At 38.0% G+C, this 19,715-nt stretch overlaps 5 protein-coding genes across 5 annotated transcripts; 2 read left to right on the forward strand and 3 right to left on the reverse strand.

Moving 5' to 3' along the window:
- Window positions 1-7,583: 7,583 nt before the first annotated feature.
- On the reverse strand, window positions 7,584-8,502 carry LOC108867986 (auxin-responsive protein SAUR21-like). The gene has a single exon (XM_048581056.1). It carries the CDS (start codon window positions 8,096-8,098, stop codon window positions 7,793-7,795), a length of 306 nt encoding a protein of 101 aa, XP_048437013.1. The 5' UTR covers window positions 8,099-8,502; the 3' UTR covers window positions 7,584-7,792.
- Window positions 8,503-9,084: 582 nt separating this feature from the next.
- Window positions 9,085-9,643, forward strand: LOC103957851 (auxin-induced protein 15A-like). Its single transcript, XM_048581058.1, has one exon. It carries the CDS (start codon window positions 9,216-9,218, stop codon window positions 9,519-9,521), a length of 306 nt encoding a protein of 101 aa, XP_048437015.1. The 5' UTR covers window positions 9,085-9,215; the 3' UTR covers window positions 9,522-9,643.
- Window positions 9,644-11,494: 1,851 nt separating this feature from the next.
- On the reverse strand, window positions 11,495-12,159 carry LOC103939008 (auxin-responsive protein SAUR21-like). The gene has a single exon (XM_009349061.3). The coding sequence runs from the start codon at window positions 12,012-12,014 to the stop codon at window positions 11,709-11,711; it is 306 nt and encodes a 101-aa protein (XP_009347336.1). The 5' UTR covers window positions 12,015-12,159; the 3' UTR covers window positions 11,495-11,708.
- A 1,185-nt stretch (window positions 12,160-13,344) lies between these two features.
- Window positions 13,345-14,065, forward strand: LOC103957856 (auxin-induced protein 15A). Its single transcript, XM_009370079.3, has one exon. It carries the CDS (start codon window positions 13,462-13,464, stop codon window positions 13,735-13,737), a length of 276 nt encoding a protein of 91 aa, XP_009368354.1. The 5' UTR covers window positions 13,345-13,461; the 3' UTR covers window positions 13,738-14,065.
- Window positions 14,066-15,507: 1,442 nt separating this feature from the next.
- LOC103939005 (auxin-responsive protein SAUR21-like) lies at window positions 15,508-16,155 on the reverse strand. The gene has a single exon (XM_048581057.1). It carries the CDS (start codon window positions 16,022-16,024, stop codon window positions 15,719-15,721), a length of 306 nt encoding a protein of 101 aa, XP_048437014.1. The 5' UTR covers window positions 16,025-16,155; the 3' UTR covers window positions 15,508-15,718.
- Window positions 16,156-19,715: the final 3,560 nt, after the last annotated feature.

The following is a 19,715-nucleotide window of genomic DNA, read 5'->3' on the forward strand; positions in this document are numbered from 1 at the left end:
TGTACTTCAGAATTTTTAGACTTGGGAGTTTGTAAACTTGTATTTCGTGGTAATAAAACGAGCCAGTCATATGGTTTATATATACTTGAATGGTCGTGTAGGATTTCTCTCTTGGAGGAAATATATGGTGCAAACAAGGACAACCTGATTGGGGTATAGAAAGGAACAAGGACTGATAAGGGATCACATGGTTTTCTCTTCCACATTTCATCAAGCAATTACGAAAAATATGTGAAGCAAATCAACCGATACGAAATCTCAACCACTATCAACGAGTCTTGGTGATGAATTGGATGACAAAGCCATGTCGATTTTGGTCAAATGTTTGTCTCTTGTAAATCCCCACTCATTTATTGAAAGACCTATCGCACCAACTACTAGAGATTTTCTGACACATCGATCGTAAATTTTATTAATTTGGACATGAAGTACAAGAAGCAAAGATAGCAAGTTGTATAAAAAACTTGCAGCCACAGAAGAGTGAATTAGAGTTGGGTGCACAAATGCATTTTGAATTTGTCTCCCACAAAAGAAATGCTTGTCTCAAGTATGTCTCTCTTGATTTTTAGGTTATTATCCTTCCCAACAGATTTTAATTACTTTAGTTTTAATATGATAGCCATATTGATTTTTGCATGAACTATTGTCTGTTCATTGGGTCCACACTAGTTCCTTATCACCAATCATTACAGATTACAGATGGCTTTTGGCATAGCAGTTAATCTATATATGCATGCATATGATCAGGATTGGGGGCAAAGTAACATAAAGTCTTCTAATTCCCGATTCCTAAGCATTTCTAAGATTTATCCTTTTCACAAGTCAATTGAAATCTTCATTGTTTGTTTTCTCATCTACCATTTCAAACCATGGGTTTCCAGTTGCCTAGTATTGTTCATGCTAAGGAAAACCTAGTTCCTTCAAAGGCCTTGGATGTTCCTAAAGACTATTTTGCAGTCTATGTGGGGGAGGGCCAAAAGAAGCTGGATGTGATTCCAGTATCACACTTGAACCAACCATTATTCCAAGATTTGCTAAGTTGAGCTGAAGACGAATTCGGGTATGATCATCCCATAGGTGTTATCACAATCCCGTGCCGTGAAGATACCTTCCTTGATCTCACATCTCGCTTCAGTGTATGAGGAGAAGGCCGCGTTACATTTATCGGCAGAATTTTGACCAGCGCTTTCTGCAGTTGTAGGAAAGCAATTAACTTGCCTACTCAGATATAGTTTTGGTTCCCAATATCGCATTTTCTGATGGAAGACGCTTTTGATAAATTCATGGGGTACAATTTCAAACCACTTGAGAGCTGAGCATAAAAATGGCCAGCCCAACGGACATAAATTTAGTGGTCCCGCCAAGCATGTAATATGAACTTGAAACATTTGTACTGTTCTGCAAAGGTAGTTAAGAACATACTATTTTCCTTCCCTTTGTCAATTCCATTCTCCTGTTATTATATTGTACTAGCCGAGCAATTTTCACTATTCACTACAGGGAGCAAATTAATTTGCATGTAAGTAACAACCCTTTGATTTCACCAAATGGATTGCACGAAAATCCTTCATTCCACGTGAAATGCATCGATGAATCAAGATCAGAGCATTTGTCCATTGCTACTAATTCACATGTATCCGTTTGAAATAGATTTCCAAATGAACTGCTAACGAGGTTGTAACAGTCAAACGACTACTTGCGAAGTACTCATCAAAAATCAGGTTTCACTCAATCATAAGCCATTATTGTCTTCAAATATGCTAATTAAGTAAATGAAAACTAATTGTACCCTAATTATTTAATTAACTCACTGTCTCTGCTATGATACAATTGGCACAACCACGGGAAGTGCATCCCGCTTCTGCACTACATGCACCTAAGTCCAATACCTTAAGTGAACCAGACCCTTTGGAAGTAGGGTTAGCGGAAAGGATTCATGGTTTCACTGTTACGAGTTTTCGTGGAAGCTTATGTCCTCCATTAGAACTAAACATGGAATTTGGAGCTCATGCACTTAATCTTGCCATTAGTTGTAAAAGGTCTAACGTTTTTTACATTTCTAAATGCCGTAGGGAATTCCCAGTTCAATATTATACCTATAGTACTTCAACTGAAAATTTTGACTGCTAGCTAAAATATTTAAAGATATCCTAATGGAAACCACAAGAATCTGACGAAGAAATTTATCTAAAACAATATATTTTAACTTGAAATGTTAAAGTTCCCAGATCTTGGATTGTACAAGATACTTTCTTGCAAGGACAGAATTAGATACCAAATTTTCCGCTCTCAATTGAACATCTAAATTGAGCTTGTTTTACTAGTGGAAACTGGTCTATAGCCATTGTTCTAGCAAAGGCTATTCTTCCCCAAAGCCCTGTTGGGGTTTAAAAATGCTTCACTACTCTGGAGATGTTTATCTCACAAAGAAAAATGTAATGCAGCGGAATTGATAGGCAAGAGAAAGAAAGAATTCTCAAAGTATTACACAAGGTTTTTATTCACTCCCAAACTTAGTACAAGAGGAAACACTCAAACACTCTTAGAAGCTTTGTTGCTTCTTCTTACTTCTTACTTGACACTCTCACTTCTTGCTACTTGCTATCTTGGTTGTTACAAATGGTGTGGATACCTTCTCCTTTTATAGGCATGGATGGAACCTTGGAGAAGCATGAAAACATCATGCTAGAGATATCTAGATAATTCCACTACCTTCCTAAGCTAGAATTATCTACACTAATCTTGTATGTTGGTGGAATCCTCACCATTCTTCTAGACTCTTCCACCAACTTGAACTTTGCTAGAATTCTCTAGCATGTGCATGGATCTTTCTTTGTGTATGGGCCGGATCAATTATCTTTGGGCCAAGACAAGATTACAATTCAACATCCCCCCTTAATCTTGTCTTGTGACGCCAATTGAGTTTCTTAGTCTGACAAAGTCTTCTTGTTTGAGTGGCTTGGTGAATATGTCGGCAACTTTGTCTTGAGACTTCACGTATTCCACTTGCATATCCTTTCTTGCAATGCACTCTCCTAAGAAATGATAACAGGTATCTATGTGTTTGCTCTTGTCATGGAATACTGGATTTTTTGCTAGAGCTATTGCAGACTTGTTGTCGACATAGATCTTTGTTGGCTCTTCTTGTCGCATTCTTAATTCTTTCAGCAAGTTTCTCAGCCAGATTGCATGGCAAACACATGAAGTAGCAGCTACATATTCAGCTTCGCAGGTAGAGAGAGTGACAATCGGTTGCTTCTTCGACATCCATGTGAATGCAGTGTCTCCCATGAAGAACACAAATCCAGTAGTGCTTTTTCTATCGTCGGAATCTCCTGCCCAATCACTGTCGCTATATCCAACAAGTTTGTAGTTATCAGAACTTGAATAAAACAAGCCAAAGTTAACAGTACCTTTGAGGTATCGAAGAATTCTTTTGGCCATTTTCAAATGTGTAGTTATGGGATTCTCCATGTGACGACTGATTAATCCGACAGCATAGAGAATATCTGGTCTTGTGCAAGTCAAGTAGCGCAAGCTTCCAACTAGGCTTTTGAAAAATGTTGGATCTACGCTTTCTCCTTTGTCATACTTGGTTAGTTTGACTCCGCACTCCATTGGCGTGCTCACGGGCTTGCAGTCGTCCATTTGAACTTTTTCAGTATCTCCTTTGTGTAGCTTTCTTGGGAGATGAAAATTCCTTCTTCGTTCTGCTTGACTTCAATGCCTAGGTAATATGTCATCAACCCAAAGTCGGTCATCTCAAATTCTTTGGTCATCACTCTCTTGAACTCTTCAAACATGCTTGGATTACTCCCGGTGAAGATTAGATCATCCACATATAAGCACACAATCAAAATATCTCCATCTTTGACTTTGACGTAGAGAGCATGTTCATGAGGGCACTTGATGAAGTTGTTTTCCTGAAAGTACTTGTCGATGCGACTATTCCATGCTCGTGGTGCTTGTTTTAACCCATAGAGGGCTTTCTTCAGCTTCAGAACTTTGTCTTCATGCCCTTTGATCTCATAACCTGACGGTTGCTGAATGTAGACTTCTTCTTCAAGGACTCCATTTAGGAAGGCGGACTTCACATCCATTTGTTGAATCTTCCAACTGTTTTGAGCTGCCAAAGAAATTAGTAATCGTATAGTTTCCAACCGAGCAACGGGTGCGAATACCTCATCATAGTCGATTCCGACTCTTTGACTATAGCCTTTCGCCACTAGTCTTGCCTTGTATCTTTCGACCTCTCAATTGGCATTTTTCTTTGTCTTGTACACCCACTTGACTCCGATGGCTTTGTGTCCTTTCGGAAGAATAGCGAGTTCCCATGTATCATTCTTCTGGATTGCTTCAATTTCTTCATCCATTGCTTTCCTCCACTTAGTATCTTGCACTGCTTCTTGGAAGTCGACTGGTTCACAATCAGCAAAAAGACAGAAAAGTGTAGGATTATCAAGTCTTTCAGCTACCTCATAAAGATCTCGTATACTTCTTGTGCGTGGTACTTCTCTTTCATTTAGACTCCCACTTGACAATGCTGATGCTGATGAATTACCATGATTGGTTGATGTTGGTGAAGCAGGTAGAGTAGTGGATTCTTGTTGAACCTCTCTTACTTGCTCCATCATCCCTTGTTCATTATCTTCTTCAAATTGAGGAAAGAAGTGAAGATCACCTGCATGCGAGCCAAAATCCCATTCTCCTTCTTCATCGAACATCACGTCTCGACTGATCACCGTCTTCTCATTGTTTGGATTATACAGCTTATAGCCTTTTGAATTGGTGTCATAGCCGATGAAGATGAACTTCTCACTTTTGTCGTCGAGTTTGGTTCTCCTCTCGTCTGGTATATGTACATGGGCTATGCTTCCAAAAACTCTTAGATGAGAAATACCTGGTTTTCTTCCACTCCATGCTTCTTGCGGAGTTTTTCCCCACACACTCTTTGTTGGAGACCGATTGGATAGGTAGACAGCACATGCTACAGCTTCTGCCCACAATTCCTTAGGCAATTTCTTGCTTTTGAGCATGCTTCAAGCCATGTCGAGGATGGTTCGATTTTTTCTTTCTGCCACTCCATTTTGTTGAGGGGATCTTGGAACTGTCAAAGGTCGACGAATTCCATTTGCTTCACAAAACTCTTGAAATTCCTTCGAAGTGAATTCTCCTCCTCGATCAGATCTCATGGCTTTGATCTTGCAACCACTCTCATTTTCTACAGCGGCTTTGAACTTCTTGAATGCTCCAAAGACTTCTGATTTCTGCTTCAAGAAATACACCCAGGTTTTTCTTGAAAAATCATTAATGAAGAGAAGGAAATAATTATTTTTACCCAAAGAGCTTGGTTTTATTGGACCGCACACATCGGTGTGAATGAGCTCGAGTGGCTTCTGGGCTCTTGTGGTCGACTCCTTTGGAAAGCTTTTCCTGAACTGTTTCCCAAGTAAACATCCTTCGCAAACTTGATCAGGGTGGCTGATACACGGTAAGCCTCTCACCATCTCCTTCTTGGATAATAACTCCAGTCCCCCAAAGTTAAGATGCCCAAAACGAAGATGCCAAAGCCAAGATATGTCTTTGTAACATATCTTGAGACACTTTGCAACATCGTTTTGAATGTTCATGGGAAACATCCTATTCTTTGACATTTTCGCCTTGGCAATTAATCTTCCTTTGTCATCTCTAAGAAAAAGGATATAATTTTTCGTATGAAAATCATAACCTTTTTCTAAGAGTTGACCCAAACTCAAAATGTTGTTTTTCATATTGGGCACTTAGTAGACATTCGAAATTAATTGGTGACCCCCATTTTCCAGGGGAATAAGGATGTTACCTTTTCCTTTTACGGGTATTTTGGATTCATCTCCAAAAGAAACGTTACCACTCACTGATTCATTGAGCTCTACGAAGATGCTTCTTCTTCCGCACATGTGGTTGCTGGCGCCGGTGTCAAGGTACCATGTATAGTCTTGGTCTCCATCATTGTTCTTGCATGCTAGTAGCACAACGCCATTCTCTTCTTGCTCTTCTTTCACATAATTAACCTTCCCATCAAGTCTACTGTTTGGAGATCTACATTCCCAAGCATAATGCCCAAACTTTTGACAATTATAGCATTGAACTTGAGATTTTTCATACCTTGAGTTTGAGCGTCCTCTTCCGCGACCTTTTGTTGAGCTTTCTCCTCTTTCGTAGTTGCTATGGTTGTTTAAGTTCCAACCACATCCACGCCCATGTCCACGTCCGCAACGTCGACCACGACTTCTTCCGTATCAGCTTCTCTCGTTGTTGAAGCTTTCTTCTTTCTTCTTTGGCTGAACATGCGTCTTAAGGAGCTGCTCATCATTCCCTTGCCTCTTCTTATGTTTCTCTTCATATGCTTGTAGTGAACCCATTAATTGCTCTATACTAATTTCTTCCAAGTTTTTAATTTCTTCAATCGTCACGACAATGTGCTCGAACTTGGGGTCCAACGAGCGTAGTATCTTCTCCATAATTCTAACATCTTCTAACTTTTCTCCGTTTCTTTTTAATTGATTGGAAACGGCTAAGACTCTTGAGAAATAATCAGAGATTGATTCAGACCCTTTCATTTGTAGAGATTCAAACTCACCTCTTAATACTTGAAGACGAACCTTTTTCACTTGTTCGGCTCCTTTGTAAGAGGTTTGAAGCTTCTCCCATGCTTGCTTGGCAGAGATTGCACTCGAGACCTTCTCAAAGCCATTGTCATCTAATGCTTGGTAGATAAGGTAGAGAGCCTTCTTGTCTCTCTTTCTTGAATCTTTCAAACTCTCCTTCTGGGGTTAAGACAGAGTAGCTTCATCTTTTGGCTCAGTGTAGCCTTTCTCCACAACTTCCCAGACATCGTGTGCACCCAAAAGGGCCTTCATTTTGATACTCCAATTATCGAAGTTGTTGCTGTCATTCACTCACAAACTTAGTACAAGAGGAAACACTCAAACACTCTTAGAAGCTTTGTTGCTTCTTCTTACTTCTTACTTGACACTCTCACTTCTTGCTACTTGCTATCTTGGTTGTTACAAATGGTGTGGATACCTTCTCCTTTTATAGGCATGGATGGACCCTTGGAGAAGCATGAAAACATCATGCTAGAGATATCTAGATAATTCCACTACCTTCCTAAGCTAGAATTATCTACACTAATCTTGTATGTTGGTGGAATCCTCACCATTCTTCTAGACTCTTCCACCAACTTGAACTTTGCTAGAATTCTCTAGCATGTGCATGGATCTTTCTTTGTGTATGGGCCAGATCAATTATCTTTGGGCCAAGACATGATTACAATTCAACTAGCCCACTGATGGTCACTGATCAGGGGCCACAACCTCATCAAAATAAAACGCTCTCAACTGAAAATTGTATTTTTGACAAGAAGCATCCAACCTTAATTTTAGAAAGAATATTTTTTATGAATGATTACAAATCCCTGCAGACAAATTTCCCTAATTCGACCTTAATGAAAGATGTGGTGCAGTAAAAACCTTAAGTCCATTCAACCATCAGACTGAGCAAGAAACATTTTAAAGCTCATAGCAGAAGACAACAAGAAGAGGTATAAAGGGGATGTTTTTCTATATTGTAAAAACGAAGCTATGAATATCGCTAGCTAAAGTCTCCATTTACATAATCAGATTCCAGGGGGACAATAGTTCTCCCTCCTTGATCGGAAAAAAAAAAAAATGTATAAAAGACGCAGAAATTGTCTGACGTACAAAATTGTAACAATCACAGAGTTCATGTAATTGTTGCCCATTATCCAATCTCACAGTGCACTCAAGTCAGAAATGAGATCAAGAAAGGAATCTTGTCTGCAGGGAATTGTTAGACCGCCCATTGGGTGATCAAATCCGAATTCTTCTTCAGACTCACTTAGCAAGTCTTCAAATGCAGGCTGGTTGAGGAATGATATAGGAACAACGAACTGCTGCTTCTCACTCTCGCCAACATAAACTGGAAAATAACCTTTTGGGACATCAGCTAAATTATTCGAAGCTCCTTGACTTGAATTCAAGAAAGACCGCTGAAGAAGTTTCTTAGCAGGGATTACAGCTGGAAGACGGAACCCCATTGTTGTAAATCTTGAGTAGAAAGACTAGTAGTCGTTTATAAAACTTGAAGAAGATCTCAGGGAACTTGGGAAACAAGGAAATTGGACTTGAGATCTTGTAGACTTAATTTGGACCAATGCATTCATATGGTATATGTAGTTGACAAGCCTTGCAGAATATCCTCTATTGAAGAAAATTTATGGCAAAGACAATCCGGATGGGGTATAGAAGGGAACAAGAGCTCATGAGTGATCACATGGTTTTGTCTTCCCGTCAAGCGTTTGGGCAAAATATGTGGATCAAATTAGCTACTTCTATTTCCATCATTTATTTTGAATTGTTAGGTTGATACAAAGTCTCATTCCCAATCAAGGAATCATGGTGCTGAATCAAAAGACAGTCATGTGAACTTTGTTCAAATGCTAATGTCTCTTACCAATCCCAACTTAATTGCTTCACGACCACTAACACCAACTACTTGAGATATTGTAGGCTTATATTTATTATAGTTTTAATCTGAATGCCTAACTAATTATATAGACGAGTCCATGTGATTTTACTTGAGCTGATGTTCCTTCATTGGGTCCATCCTTATGGCTTAAGACCAATCATTTAGATAACTGATGTTCCTTGATTGGGCCCATCCTAGGGAGACCAAAATTTTAAACCAAATTTGCAAAACAAATGATGTGTCACTAATAGGAAATAAGTACGTTAATCACTGCTTAAGTAATAATCCAATCATCAACAACCACATCATTTGGTTTGTAAATTTTGTTTAAAAAATTTAGTCCCCCTAGTATTATCCTAAAATAAATGATGGAAAGATAAATACTTAACTCGATCCACATATTTTGCCTAAATTGCTTGTTAGGAAGACAGAACCATGTGATCCCTCATGAGCTCTTGTTCCCTTCTATGCCCCATCCGGATTGTCTTTGTCGTATATTTTCTTCAACGGAGGTTACTCTACAAGACTTTTCAACTATATATACCAAATGAGTGCGTGAGTTAATGACCACCAAATTAAGTCTACAACATCTCAAGTCTGATTTTCCTTGTTTCCCAAGTTCCTTGAGATCTTGTTCAAGTTTTTATAAACTCGATTACTAGTCTTTCCTATCAAGATTTACAACAATGGGGTTCCGTCTTCCAGCTGTAATTCATGCCAAGAAACTTCTTGGGCGGTCTTTTTCAAATTCAAGTCAAGGAGCTTCATATAAGTTATCAGATGTCCCAAAAGGTTATTTTCCAGTTTATGTTGGAAAGAGTGAGAAGCAGCGGTTCATTGTTCCTCTATCATTGCTCAACCATCCTGCATTTCAAGACTTGCTAAGTGAGGCTGAAGAAGAATTTGGATTTGATCACCCAATGGGCGGTCTAACAATTCCCTGCAGACAAGATGCCTTCCTTGATCTCATTTCCTGCTTGAGTGCATTGTGAGATTGGATAATGGAGAACAATTACATTTACTGTGTGATCGTTACAATTTTGTACATCAGACAATTTTTCCACATCTTGTACATTTTTTTGATTGAGAAAGGAGAATTATTTTTCCGTTGGAATCGGATGTGTGTAAATGGAGACTAGCAATTTTCATAGCTTCTTAATTTACAATATTGAAAAACATCCCTATACCACGCGTTATTGTCTTATGCTAGTGAGCATTAAATTGTTTCTTTCTCAGTCTGATGAAAGGACGGATGTAAAGTTTTTATTGCACTATATCATCAACTAAAGTCGAATGATTGAAGTATGTTTCTGCCAAAAAAAAAAGAAAAAGATACGTAATTGTTACAAGAAATAAGGTTAGTTTGGATGTTTTGCCCCATTTGGGTATCTCATTTTGTCCTTGCAGGAATGGATCTTGTACAATCCAAAATCTACGAGGTTTTAACATTCCAAGTTGAAATATTTTGTTCTAGTTTTAGAGGTAGCAAAATCTTGAATAAGTTTCTTCTTCAGATTTTCATGGTTGAGTTTCCATTAGAATCTCTTTTAATAGATACTGTTATGCTAATGTGTATACCACTAGAAATCTCGACTAAACACACCCTTTTTGAAGCAATTGTGACTCTACTTGTTAATTACTTGATTTATATTATCAAACTGAGAATTTCCTACAACATTCAGAAACGTAAAATAAGTTAAACCCTTCAAAATTATTTAGTAACATTAAGTGCATGAGCACCAAATTTCACCGTTAGTTCTAATGGACACAAGCTTCCATAAAAGCTCATCGTTTCCAGCACAGTCCTGAATCGCTGCTTGAGCAGTGTGCTGCTAAATATGAACCTGGTGCGACCCCCCTGCTGATGTGCAACCCTGAATTGTTTGTTGACTAAATACTGCGGTTTTGAACAAGGAATTTGGTTGTGAAGAAGTGGTACGCCATAAACCATGACATATAACCAACAAGAAGAATAGGGGAAGCTAACCACAAAATGATGAAATGGGAGGGGGAGGGGGAGGTACTAATTACAATATATGTACCTCTTGATTAATCAGAAAATGGTTCAATGAATGTTTTCCCCGCAGAAAACTAACCCCAAGAAGATTTTGATCCTAGGAGTTTCATAGTTATAGCCAAGTCTAGGGGCATATTTCATCTTTCCAATCACATTGGCCTGAGCAGAAATGGTACAGCCATGTCCGCAGCTAGTGAGTCACGCAGCATTTGCTTTTAAAAGCTAGAGACTACGGTAAAGTAGTGTACTTTGTTGTTGAGAGCATAATTTCATGCTCCAACGGGGATATGTTGAATCAACACATTCGGTGCCCCCTTATAGAATTGGCTATCTTACAGGTCTTCTGAGAGGTCTAATTAAAGGGTGGCTTTGTTTGCTTGAAAGATTAGCGCTGCATCAACATCACCCGCTGACGCCACTAAATGTGGACTTATGGTGCTCACACACTTAATTTAGCATCAGTCTTATTGAAGGTCAAACGTTTCTCTCATTCTTTTATTTTGTATGGTGACTCTTATACATCTCCTACATCAAGTATCAATAAAAAGTTGGAGTTGCAATTGGATATATGGAGGAGAATTATTCTTATACAGAAATTTCATATTGGAGTAGTTTGAATGAAAAATTCACAATTTAATCTATGGAATGACATACTAGTCATGCAGAGAAACTTAGATTATTGTCCAAAACTGTTGGGGGAACTACTTCTTAACATATAAGCATTCTCTTAACTGTATAAAAGGATCCTAATGGGAAACTCATCACAAGAGAATCTGAAGAAATAAATCCAAGATTGTAGGTTACGTCTTTTTTTTCCTTCTCTTTTTTATGAAAGAAAACAAAATTACTCCTTATGGTTAAATCAGACGTTTCATCACTCGACCAAGAAGGGTTTTGTTGGTCATTATTGGAAGACGATAACAAGCAGCAGCAACACACCTGGTCATATAATTTAAGGGGATGCATTCTATATTGTAATGTAATAAGCTATGAATATTGCTACAGTCTCCATTTAGGCATTTACATAATCTGATTCAAGGGGAAAAGTACGTGTCTCCCTCCTCAATCGAAAAAAAATGTACAAAATCTGGAAATTGTTTGGTTTCCAAAATTGTAACAATCACACAGTTCGTGTAATTGCTCTCCACAATCCGCTACTCTATCATACTGCACTCAAGCGAGATAATAGATCAAGGAAAGCATCTTGTCTGCAGGGAATTGTTAGACCGCCCATTGGATGATCAAATCCAAATTCTTCTTCAGCTTCACTTAGCAAGTGTTGAAATGCAGGCTGGCAGAGGATTGATATGGGAACCACAAATCGGTGCTTCTCACTCTCACCAACATAAACTGCAAAATAACCTTTAGGGACATCTGCTAAATTATATGAAGCTCCTTGACTTGAATTTGAAAAAGACCGTCGAAAAAGTTTCTTAGCAGGAATTACAGCAGGCAGACGGAACCCCATTGCTGTAAATCTTTGGAGGAAAGACTAGCAATAAAGTTTATAAGAACTTGAAGAGGATCTCAATGAACTTGCAAGTGAAAAACAAGAAAGCTCTATACTTAAGAACTTGAAGATTTAATTTGGTGGTCATCATCCCATTCATATGGTATATATAGATGAAAAGTATTGTGTAAAGTATTGTGTAATATCTTCTACTAAAGAAAAAAATATTTGGTAAAGATAATGACAATCTGGATGGGGTATAGAAGGGAATAAGAGCTCATCAGGGATCACATGGTTCTGTCTTCAAATTAATCAAGCATTTAGGCAAAATATGTGGAGCCTCCATCACTACCAAGGCTTGTGATGAATTGGATGACAGAGCCATGTGAACTTTTAAATGCTGATGTCTATAGCCACTCAATTGCCTGGAGAACACCCACACAGCCTTTCATGCCAACTACTAGAGATTTTTTTTTTTTTTTTTTTTTCCCGACACATCCATTGTTTCAGTTTGGATATGGAAATTTGTTGCTATGATATAGTACTGTAACAACAAATCAATTTGTATTGGGTCCACATATATAGTATGTTGAACTAGCAACCTGCAAGAAAATGCCTGTTTTCTGCATGTTTCTGATTTTATACTAGTCATGTATCTATTCTTCCAAAATGATTCAATTATGCAAACATTAATCTGATGGCGTCGGTGGTTGTAACTTTGAGACAAGTTCATGTGATTTTCCATGAACTAATCTCTCTCATGGTACCATCATGGTCCCTCAATAATCACCACTCGGAGAAAAGTTGATGAATTTGAAGACAAAGGCATGTGAACTTGCAAATGCTACTGTCTTTAGAATTATTATTTTTTTCAATCCCATTCAATTTCCTGCAGACCACTCCCTCAAACTTTCTTATAACATTATGTTGATTGTTAGGATTACGACTGATCTTGCCGGCGTACCTTCCGAACATGAGTAGGACATTGTGTTTTATTTTAGTTTCAATACTTTTTTAGTTTGTGCAGTTATTAAGAGATGTGTAGGGTATTGTGATTCTTCATTTCTGCTCATATTTTTTTCTTGATTTGTTGGAAAGACAAGTCCATGTGATTTTCCATGAGAAAATGACTATCACTTGGCTCCGCCACGGTCCTTCACCAATCGTATTTTTTTCGGTAAATGACTCGTAAAATATTGATAATTAACTTGTAGACAAGCCCATGTGATTTTCTATGAGAAAACTCTCTCTCTCACTTGGGTCCATCCCAGTGCTTCATCACCAATCATTTCAGGTAACTGATGCCTTGCAGCATACCGGTTTGGCTATATATGCATACATCATCCAAGGTTCAGAAGCAAACCAACACAGCTCTTCTACTCCCAAGCATATCTTATCAAAGCTCTTTCTGCTGAAATTCATTTGAACTCTTTATTGTTCCTTTTTACAGAGAAATTTTAAAACCATGGGTTTCCGATTGCCTGGTATTTTACATGCCAAGAAAAGTCAAGTTTCTTCAAAGTCATTGGATGTTCCAAAAGGCTATCTTGCCATCTACGTTGGGGAGAGCCAGAAGAAGCGGTTTATTATTCCGGTGTCCTACTTGAACCAACCTTCATTCCAAGATCTGTTAAGCCTATCTGAAGATGAATTTGGATATGATCATCCAATGGGTGGTATCACAATCCCCTGCAGTGAAGACACCTTCCTTGGTCTCACCTCAGCTTTGGTGTATAAGTAGAGGCTAGCTACATATACGTCGACACGATTTTGACACCAACAGCTGTAAAAGCACTTGGCAATTTTAATGGCTTTCTGGCTCACTTGAAGGAGGTTCAATTGATTGATCATCCAATGAATCACCATGATGGAAGAGGACATCAACGTCAAACTGCTTATGAGCTGAGAGGAAAATGGCCAGCCTAGCGGACATAAACTCACTGACACAATTTTTCTAGAATAGTTATTGTCAACTGAATGTACATAGTTGTCCTGCAAGGAAAACTGAGATTAGAATATTTCATTACAATACAACGTTTTTACAGTTTCATAATATACCTTTCATTTTATTTGCTATCTTCTTCAATCAAGTTATGAACAGACGATAAATTTATACACAAGGGACTAATTACTGGAATATTGACAGACGAAGTAATGCAAGTAAACATCATAGGCAGATTTAAAAACATGTTATGAATGGACTATTGTATGAATAAAATTTTAAATATAACAAGCATTGGATGTACCCAGAATAGCACTAATCCCTGCTGAAATTACCATGAAAATACCAATGTGTTTATTGAATATGCCCCAAATTAAATAGCACTAGTCCATGCTTAAATTCTCACAAAAGTATCAATGCGAACATTTTAATACATTCTATCTCATACAAATTTTCGTTTGGTTGACATTAAAAGCCTATTCAGGCAAATCCCCAAAGACATGCGCCAAAGTTTTTAACCATCCTAGGCTCTAAGATATCCAAATCTTGATGTGATTATATTACTTACTAGCCTGGTCAAAAAGTTTTAACTATACAGATATTAGCAAAGTAAAGATATAGTCTCAAGCAGGTTCTTTACTGCAAGAGATCAGCCTAGCTACTTAATTTTTGCCCGTGTCAAGAACTACAACCCTTACCTTCCCCAAAGTTGATCTGATTACTCAAATAAATGGTACCTGTACATACAAATGTCCTAACTTGATTTTGTATGTTGACAGTGGAATCCGTACGTATTAAAAGATTTCCCTTTATGGGAGCTATAGGTCTTTGGCTAGCTAATTCAGTACTCACTTGTGTTAAATCTCTCATGGACAGTGGAATCACATGATTGGTGATTAAGCCAAAAGAACTAGGGACTGAAGCCGTTTGGAAGCTCCTGAGTCAATGTCCATCTTATTAAAGAAGCACCGTGTCCACTCTCAGCAGTTGTATAGAAGTAACTAAAACTGACTGACAATATATCCCACCTTTAAGATAATCCCCTAGCTAATTAGATCACAGACAGGCTTATTGAAGGTTCAACGTTTCTTTCATTCTTCTGTTTTGTATGATGACTCATATACATCTACATCAAGTATTAATAAAAAGTTGGAGTCGTAATTGGATATATGGAGAACAATATAACTCATACAGAAAATTTCACAGTGGAGTTGTTTGAATGAAAAATTCGCATTTTACTCTACCAAATGACATACTAGTCATGCAGAGAAAACTAAGGTTATTGTCCAAACTGTTGAGGGGACTACTACTTAACATATTAGTATTCTCATAAATATATATAAAAATAAAAAATAAAATAAAAAAGGATCCTAATGGGAAACTCAATCACGAAAGAATCTGAAGAAATTAATCCAAAATTGTACAGCTCACGTTTTTTTACTTCTCTTTTTTATAACAGAACAAAATTAGTCCTTAAGGTTAAACCAGACGGTTCATCCACGACCAACAAATGTTTTGTTGGTCATTAACAGAAGACAACACCAAGCAGCAGCAACACACCTGGTCATATAATTTAAAGGGATGCTTTCTATATTGTAATGTAATAAGCTATGAACATTTCTCCATTTAGGCATTTACATAATCTGATTCCAGGGGAACAATATTTCTCCCTCCTCGATCAAAAAAAAAAAAAAATGCACAAAATCTGGAAATTGTTTGATTTACAAAATTGTAACAATCACACAGTTCATGTAATTGCTCTCCACAATCCACCACTCTATCAAACTGCACTTAAGCGAGATACAAGATCAAGGAAAGCATCTTGTCTGCAGGGAATTGTTAGACCGCCCATTGGATGATCAAATCCAAATTCTTCTTCAGCTTTACTTAGCAAGTGTTGAAATGCAGGCTGGCAGAGGAAAGATATGGGAACCACAAATCGGTGCTTCTCACTCTCACCAACATAAACTGAAAAATAACCTTTAGGGACATCCGCTAAATTATATGAAGCTCCTTGACTTGAATTTGAAAAAGACCGTCGAAAAAGTTTCTTAGCAGGAATTACAGCAGGCAGACGGAACCCCATTATAGTAAATCTTTTGGAGGAAAGACTAGCAATAGAGTTAATAAAAACTTGAAGATCTCAAGGAACTAGCAACAGAAAAACAAGAAAGCTATATGCTTGAGAATTTGAATTTAATTTGGTGGTCTTGATCCAATTCATATCGTATATATAGATGAAAAGTCATGTTGATTAATATTTTTGGCTAAAGAAAAAATATATGGTAAAGACAATGACAACTCGATGGATATAGAAGGGAACAAGAGCTCATTAGGGATCACATGCATGGTTCTGTCTTCAAATTAATCACGCATTTAGGGAAAAAATATGTGGAGCCTCAATCACTACCAAGGCTTCTGAAGAATTGGAAGACAAAGCCATGTGAACTTTGAAATGCTAATATCTATTGCCATTCAATTGCCTGGAGAATACCCACACGGCCCCTCACGCCAACTACCAGAGATTTTTTCCCGACACATCCATCATTTTATCAGTGTGGGTATGGAAACTTGTTGCTATGATATAGTAGTTCAACCACAAATCAATTTGTATTGGGTCCACATATATAGTATGTTGAACTAGCAACTTGCCAGAAAATGCCTGTTTTCAGCATGTCCCTGATTTTATAGTTATGTATCTATTCTTCCAAAAGGATTCAATTATGCAAATTTTAATCTGATCTGATGGCGTCGGTGGTTATAACTTGGAGACAAGTTCAAGTGATTTACCTTGAGCTAATCTCTCTCATGGTACCATCGTGGTGCCTCAATGATTGCCAATCAGTCGTTTCAGATAATGGATGGTTTATGGCTTATATCCATTTATCTATATATTTTATGGTAAGGCTCAGAAGAAAATGTCAAAGCCTTCTCTCATTTTTGGAAGTCAACTGAAATTTTGCATTGTTGCTTAATTTTCTGAATAAGAAATTTTAAACTATGGGTTTCTGGTTGCCGGGCACTGTTCATGCTAAGAAATTCCAAGTTTCTTCAAAGGCCTTGGATATTCCTAATGAGAACTATAACGTATTATTACTTTTTATTCTGCTGGTTATCTTATATATCTCATGTTTGGGTTCTAGTGAATTCTTATGTATTTGTTCCTACGTCTTTCCTATCACTCGTCAATTCTGGGTGTATCTCAGGAACAAGGCGTGATGCCTCAACCATGATAGATCGAACATAAAAGGAGAGATTTGTTAGGCTATGACTTTATATGCTCCGCTATTGATTTAGTTCTTTGTATCCATACAATCTCTACTAAGTAATAACCTTCATATACTAAGGCTTAGCAAAGTTGGCTAGCTAATGTAGTGAGCTCCTAAACTCTTCGGTATAATTAGGAATGAAACCAGGTAATTGTAAGTTGTAAATCCCAATGCAAGATTTTCAACATTAACATGGTATAGCACAATTCTAAATATTGTAAAATGGAGCTGTTATTTTCACAGCAAATAGTATTTCCCTTACAAAAATGCAGTGATCATTTACTAAAAAATTATTGCAACTTTTACATACATCATTCAAAGATACAGTTTTTACTTCTCACAAAACTTTTCACAATTACTTCCTACAGGTGGTGTTACCAAATCATGTAATTCTTTATAGACCACGGTTGACCTAGACAATAGTAGATAAGAGATGCTAGTATTGTAAGCAAACTATATACAAACTGAAATCTTTCTGTGAAACCCCACCCTAAACTAATTGTAATTTCATTTAACAAGAATTATGAAATTACCCTTTTGTCCCCTATCCACTACCCAATCCAGTTTCCTTTTGGGATTTCCTCATAACTTTCTCCCTCTCATTAGCTGCCACGTGGCAGTTCCCCATCTCTTTTCTCTCATTCTCTCTTCCTTCCTCCGAGCTCTTTCCCTCTTAGCTCACTCTATCTCTCTCGCACAAACTTTCTCTCCCTCACCCCGATCTACACACACACCCACACACACCCCAAATCAATACATGGCGATGATAGTGACACATCCACACCCACCATGTAAGCCTCTCTCTCATTCCTTCTTCATGAAGCCTAGGAACCCAACAAAATTCCTTCGATGAGCCCCGTGGCTTTCGAGCCAAAATCCGGCAAACTTCGACCACCACTCATCGTGAAATTGGTACGAATCTCTTCCTTTCCTCATAAGGTTTAACTTGATAGATAAATCACACCCTAGGGTTGAGAATCGATGTTGAATGAAGCTGAGGAAGCTCTGGTCTTCCCTTCCATCGAAATCGGGTTGAAACGACCCAAACCCAAAACCCCATGTAACCCAAGTCCTTTGGCCCAAACACTTTGGCCAGGCTTTCAAGGCTAAAGCCCATTAGAACCTAAACCCAAAACCCCGTGTAACCTAAGCCCTTGGTCCATATAGAACTTAGGCTTTGGACTCATTAAACCCTTGACCCAAATCCTTTGAGCCCAAACCTAAAACCCTTTAACCCATTTCACCCAAAACCAGGCCTCTAGGCTGTGTTAACTAGGGCCTTAGGCCTAACCTTGCAGCCCGGTTCCTTAAACCCAGGCCTTTGGACCATGGAACCCAACCCAGTTATAGAGCCCAGGCCCAATTGCCTCAGCCCAATCCGGCCTAACCCAGAGAACCCAGGAACCTAGCCGAGCTTGGGCCGCACGTGGAGTACACACGCCTCCGTCGACAGCAGCGTCGATGACTTTTCTAGCCAACTTTCTGGCAACCCACAGAAGCGAGTAGTCGCCGAAGCCACCACCTTGCGGTAGCGCGTGGGGGTACCCAAGGTTCCCCCTTATGTTTTTCGACATCTTGAATCCACTTATGATGTACGTTTCCCAAAATTCAATCGTTATGATAGAGTTTTATTAATTGGACTCTTTATGTGCTTAGGTGCAACTATTAGCGGCAATTTCGTCCTTCCTATTTCACATGGTTTATCGACAACGAAGTATTTGTGAGTGGACCCCTTCTAAAATGCATGTTTTAATAGTAGAAATGCATACATGAAAAACATGATTTAATGGTTACGTTTTATGAGTAAATTAGATTTACACTACATGTTTATCATGCTTCACTGAGAATATTTTGGAATACCATACTTTATCTAATTTATGTTCTTTGTAATATATATGATGGATGACTATATACTATTTATGAACATGTTTTTACACTCTTGGTAGTATATATGATGGATGACTATATACTATGAACATTTTTTGAGATATATGTACTTATGTTGGAAAGATTATATTCAATGATTTTGTGCTTATCTAGTGGTTACTATATATGCCTTCGGGTGGGTGCTGTAAGAGCGTATAGGCGATTGATATGTGAAGTGTTCTGAATGAAGGCCTTCGAGCGAATAAAGTGCTCTAAATGAAAAGTTCTATATGCCTTCAGGCGATACTGATACCACTGTTTAACACACTATAAACGATATATGTTTTACAAAGGTTTTATGGCATGCTAGGGTTTTTGGAAAACCTATCACATATTATGCTATTAGTTTTCATAAACTTTGGGTTAGTACGTTATTGAATAACTATGTTTGTACTACTTATATATCAACTTGGTCCTTTTATGTTTGTTATGTGCCTCCTCAAGACATAGGAACGAGGCTTACAATCCGAGCTACGAGGCATTTCCTTACCAGTGACATTGTGCCATCCTTTCTACTTTGACATCATTGTAACCACACCTTCTGCTTGTATTCTGAATTAGATGAATGCTTTGAACATGTAA

This window comes from the organism of the source record quoted next, unplaced genomic scaffold (genome assembly GCF_019419815.1).
Source record: "Pyrus x bretschneideri cultivar Hongxiangsu unplaced genomic scaffold, Pyrus_bretschneideri_v1 Contig16, whole genome shotgun sequence".
NCBI lineage: Eukaryota > Viridiplantae > Streptophyta > Magnoliopsida > Rosales > Rosaceae > Pyrus > Pyrus x bretschneideri.

Excerpts from the sequence above, each read along its gene's own strand:
- LOC103939008 (XM_009349061.3), bottom strand. The coding sequence starts at position 12,014 with ATGGGGTTCCGTCTGCCTGCTGTAATTCCTGCTAAGAAACTTTTTCGA.
- LOC103939005 (XM_048581057.1), bottom strand. The coding sequence starts at position 16,024 with ATGGGGTTCCGTCTGCCTGCTGTAATTCCTGCTAAGAAACTTTTTCGA.
- LOC103957856 (XM_009370079.3), top strand. The coding sequence starts at position 13,462 with ATGGGTTTCCGATTGCCTGGTATTTTACATGCCAAGAAAAGTCAAGTT.
- LOC108867986 (XM_048581056.1), bottom strand. The coding sequence starts at position 8,098 with ATGGGGTTCCGTCTTCCAGCTGTAATCCCTGCTAAGAAACTTCTTCAG.
- LOC103957851 (XM_048581058.1), top strand. The coding sequence starts at position 9,216 with ATGGGGTTCCGTCTTCCAGCTGTAATTCATGCCAAGAAACTTCTTGGG.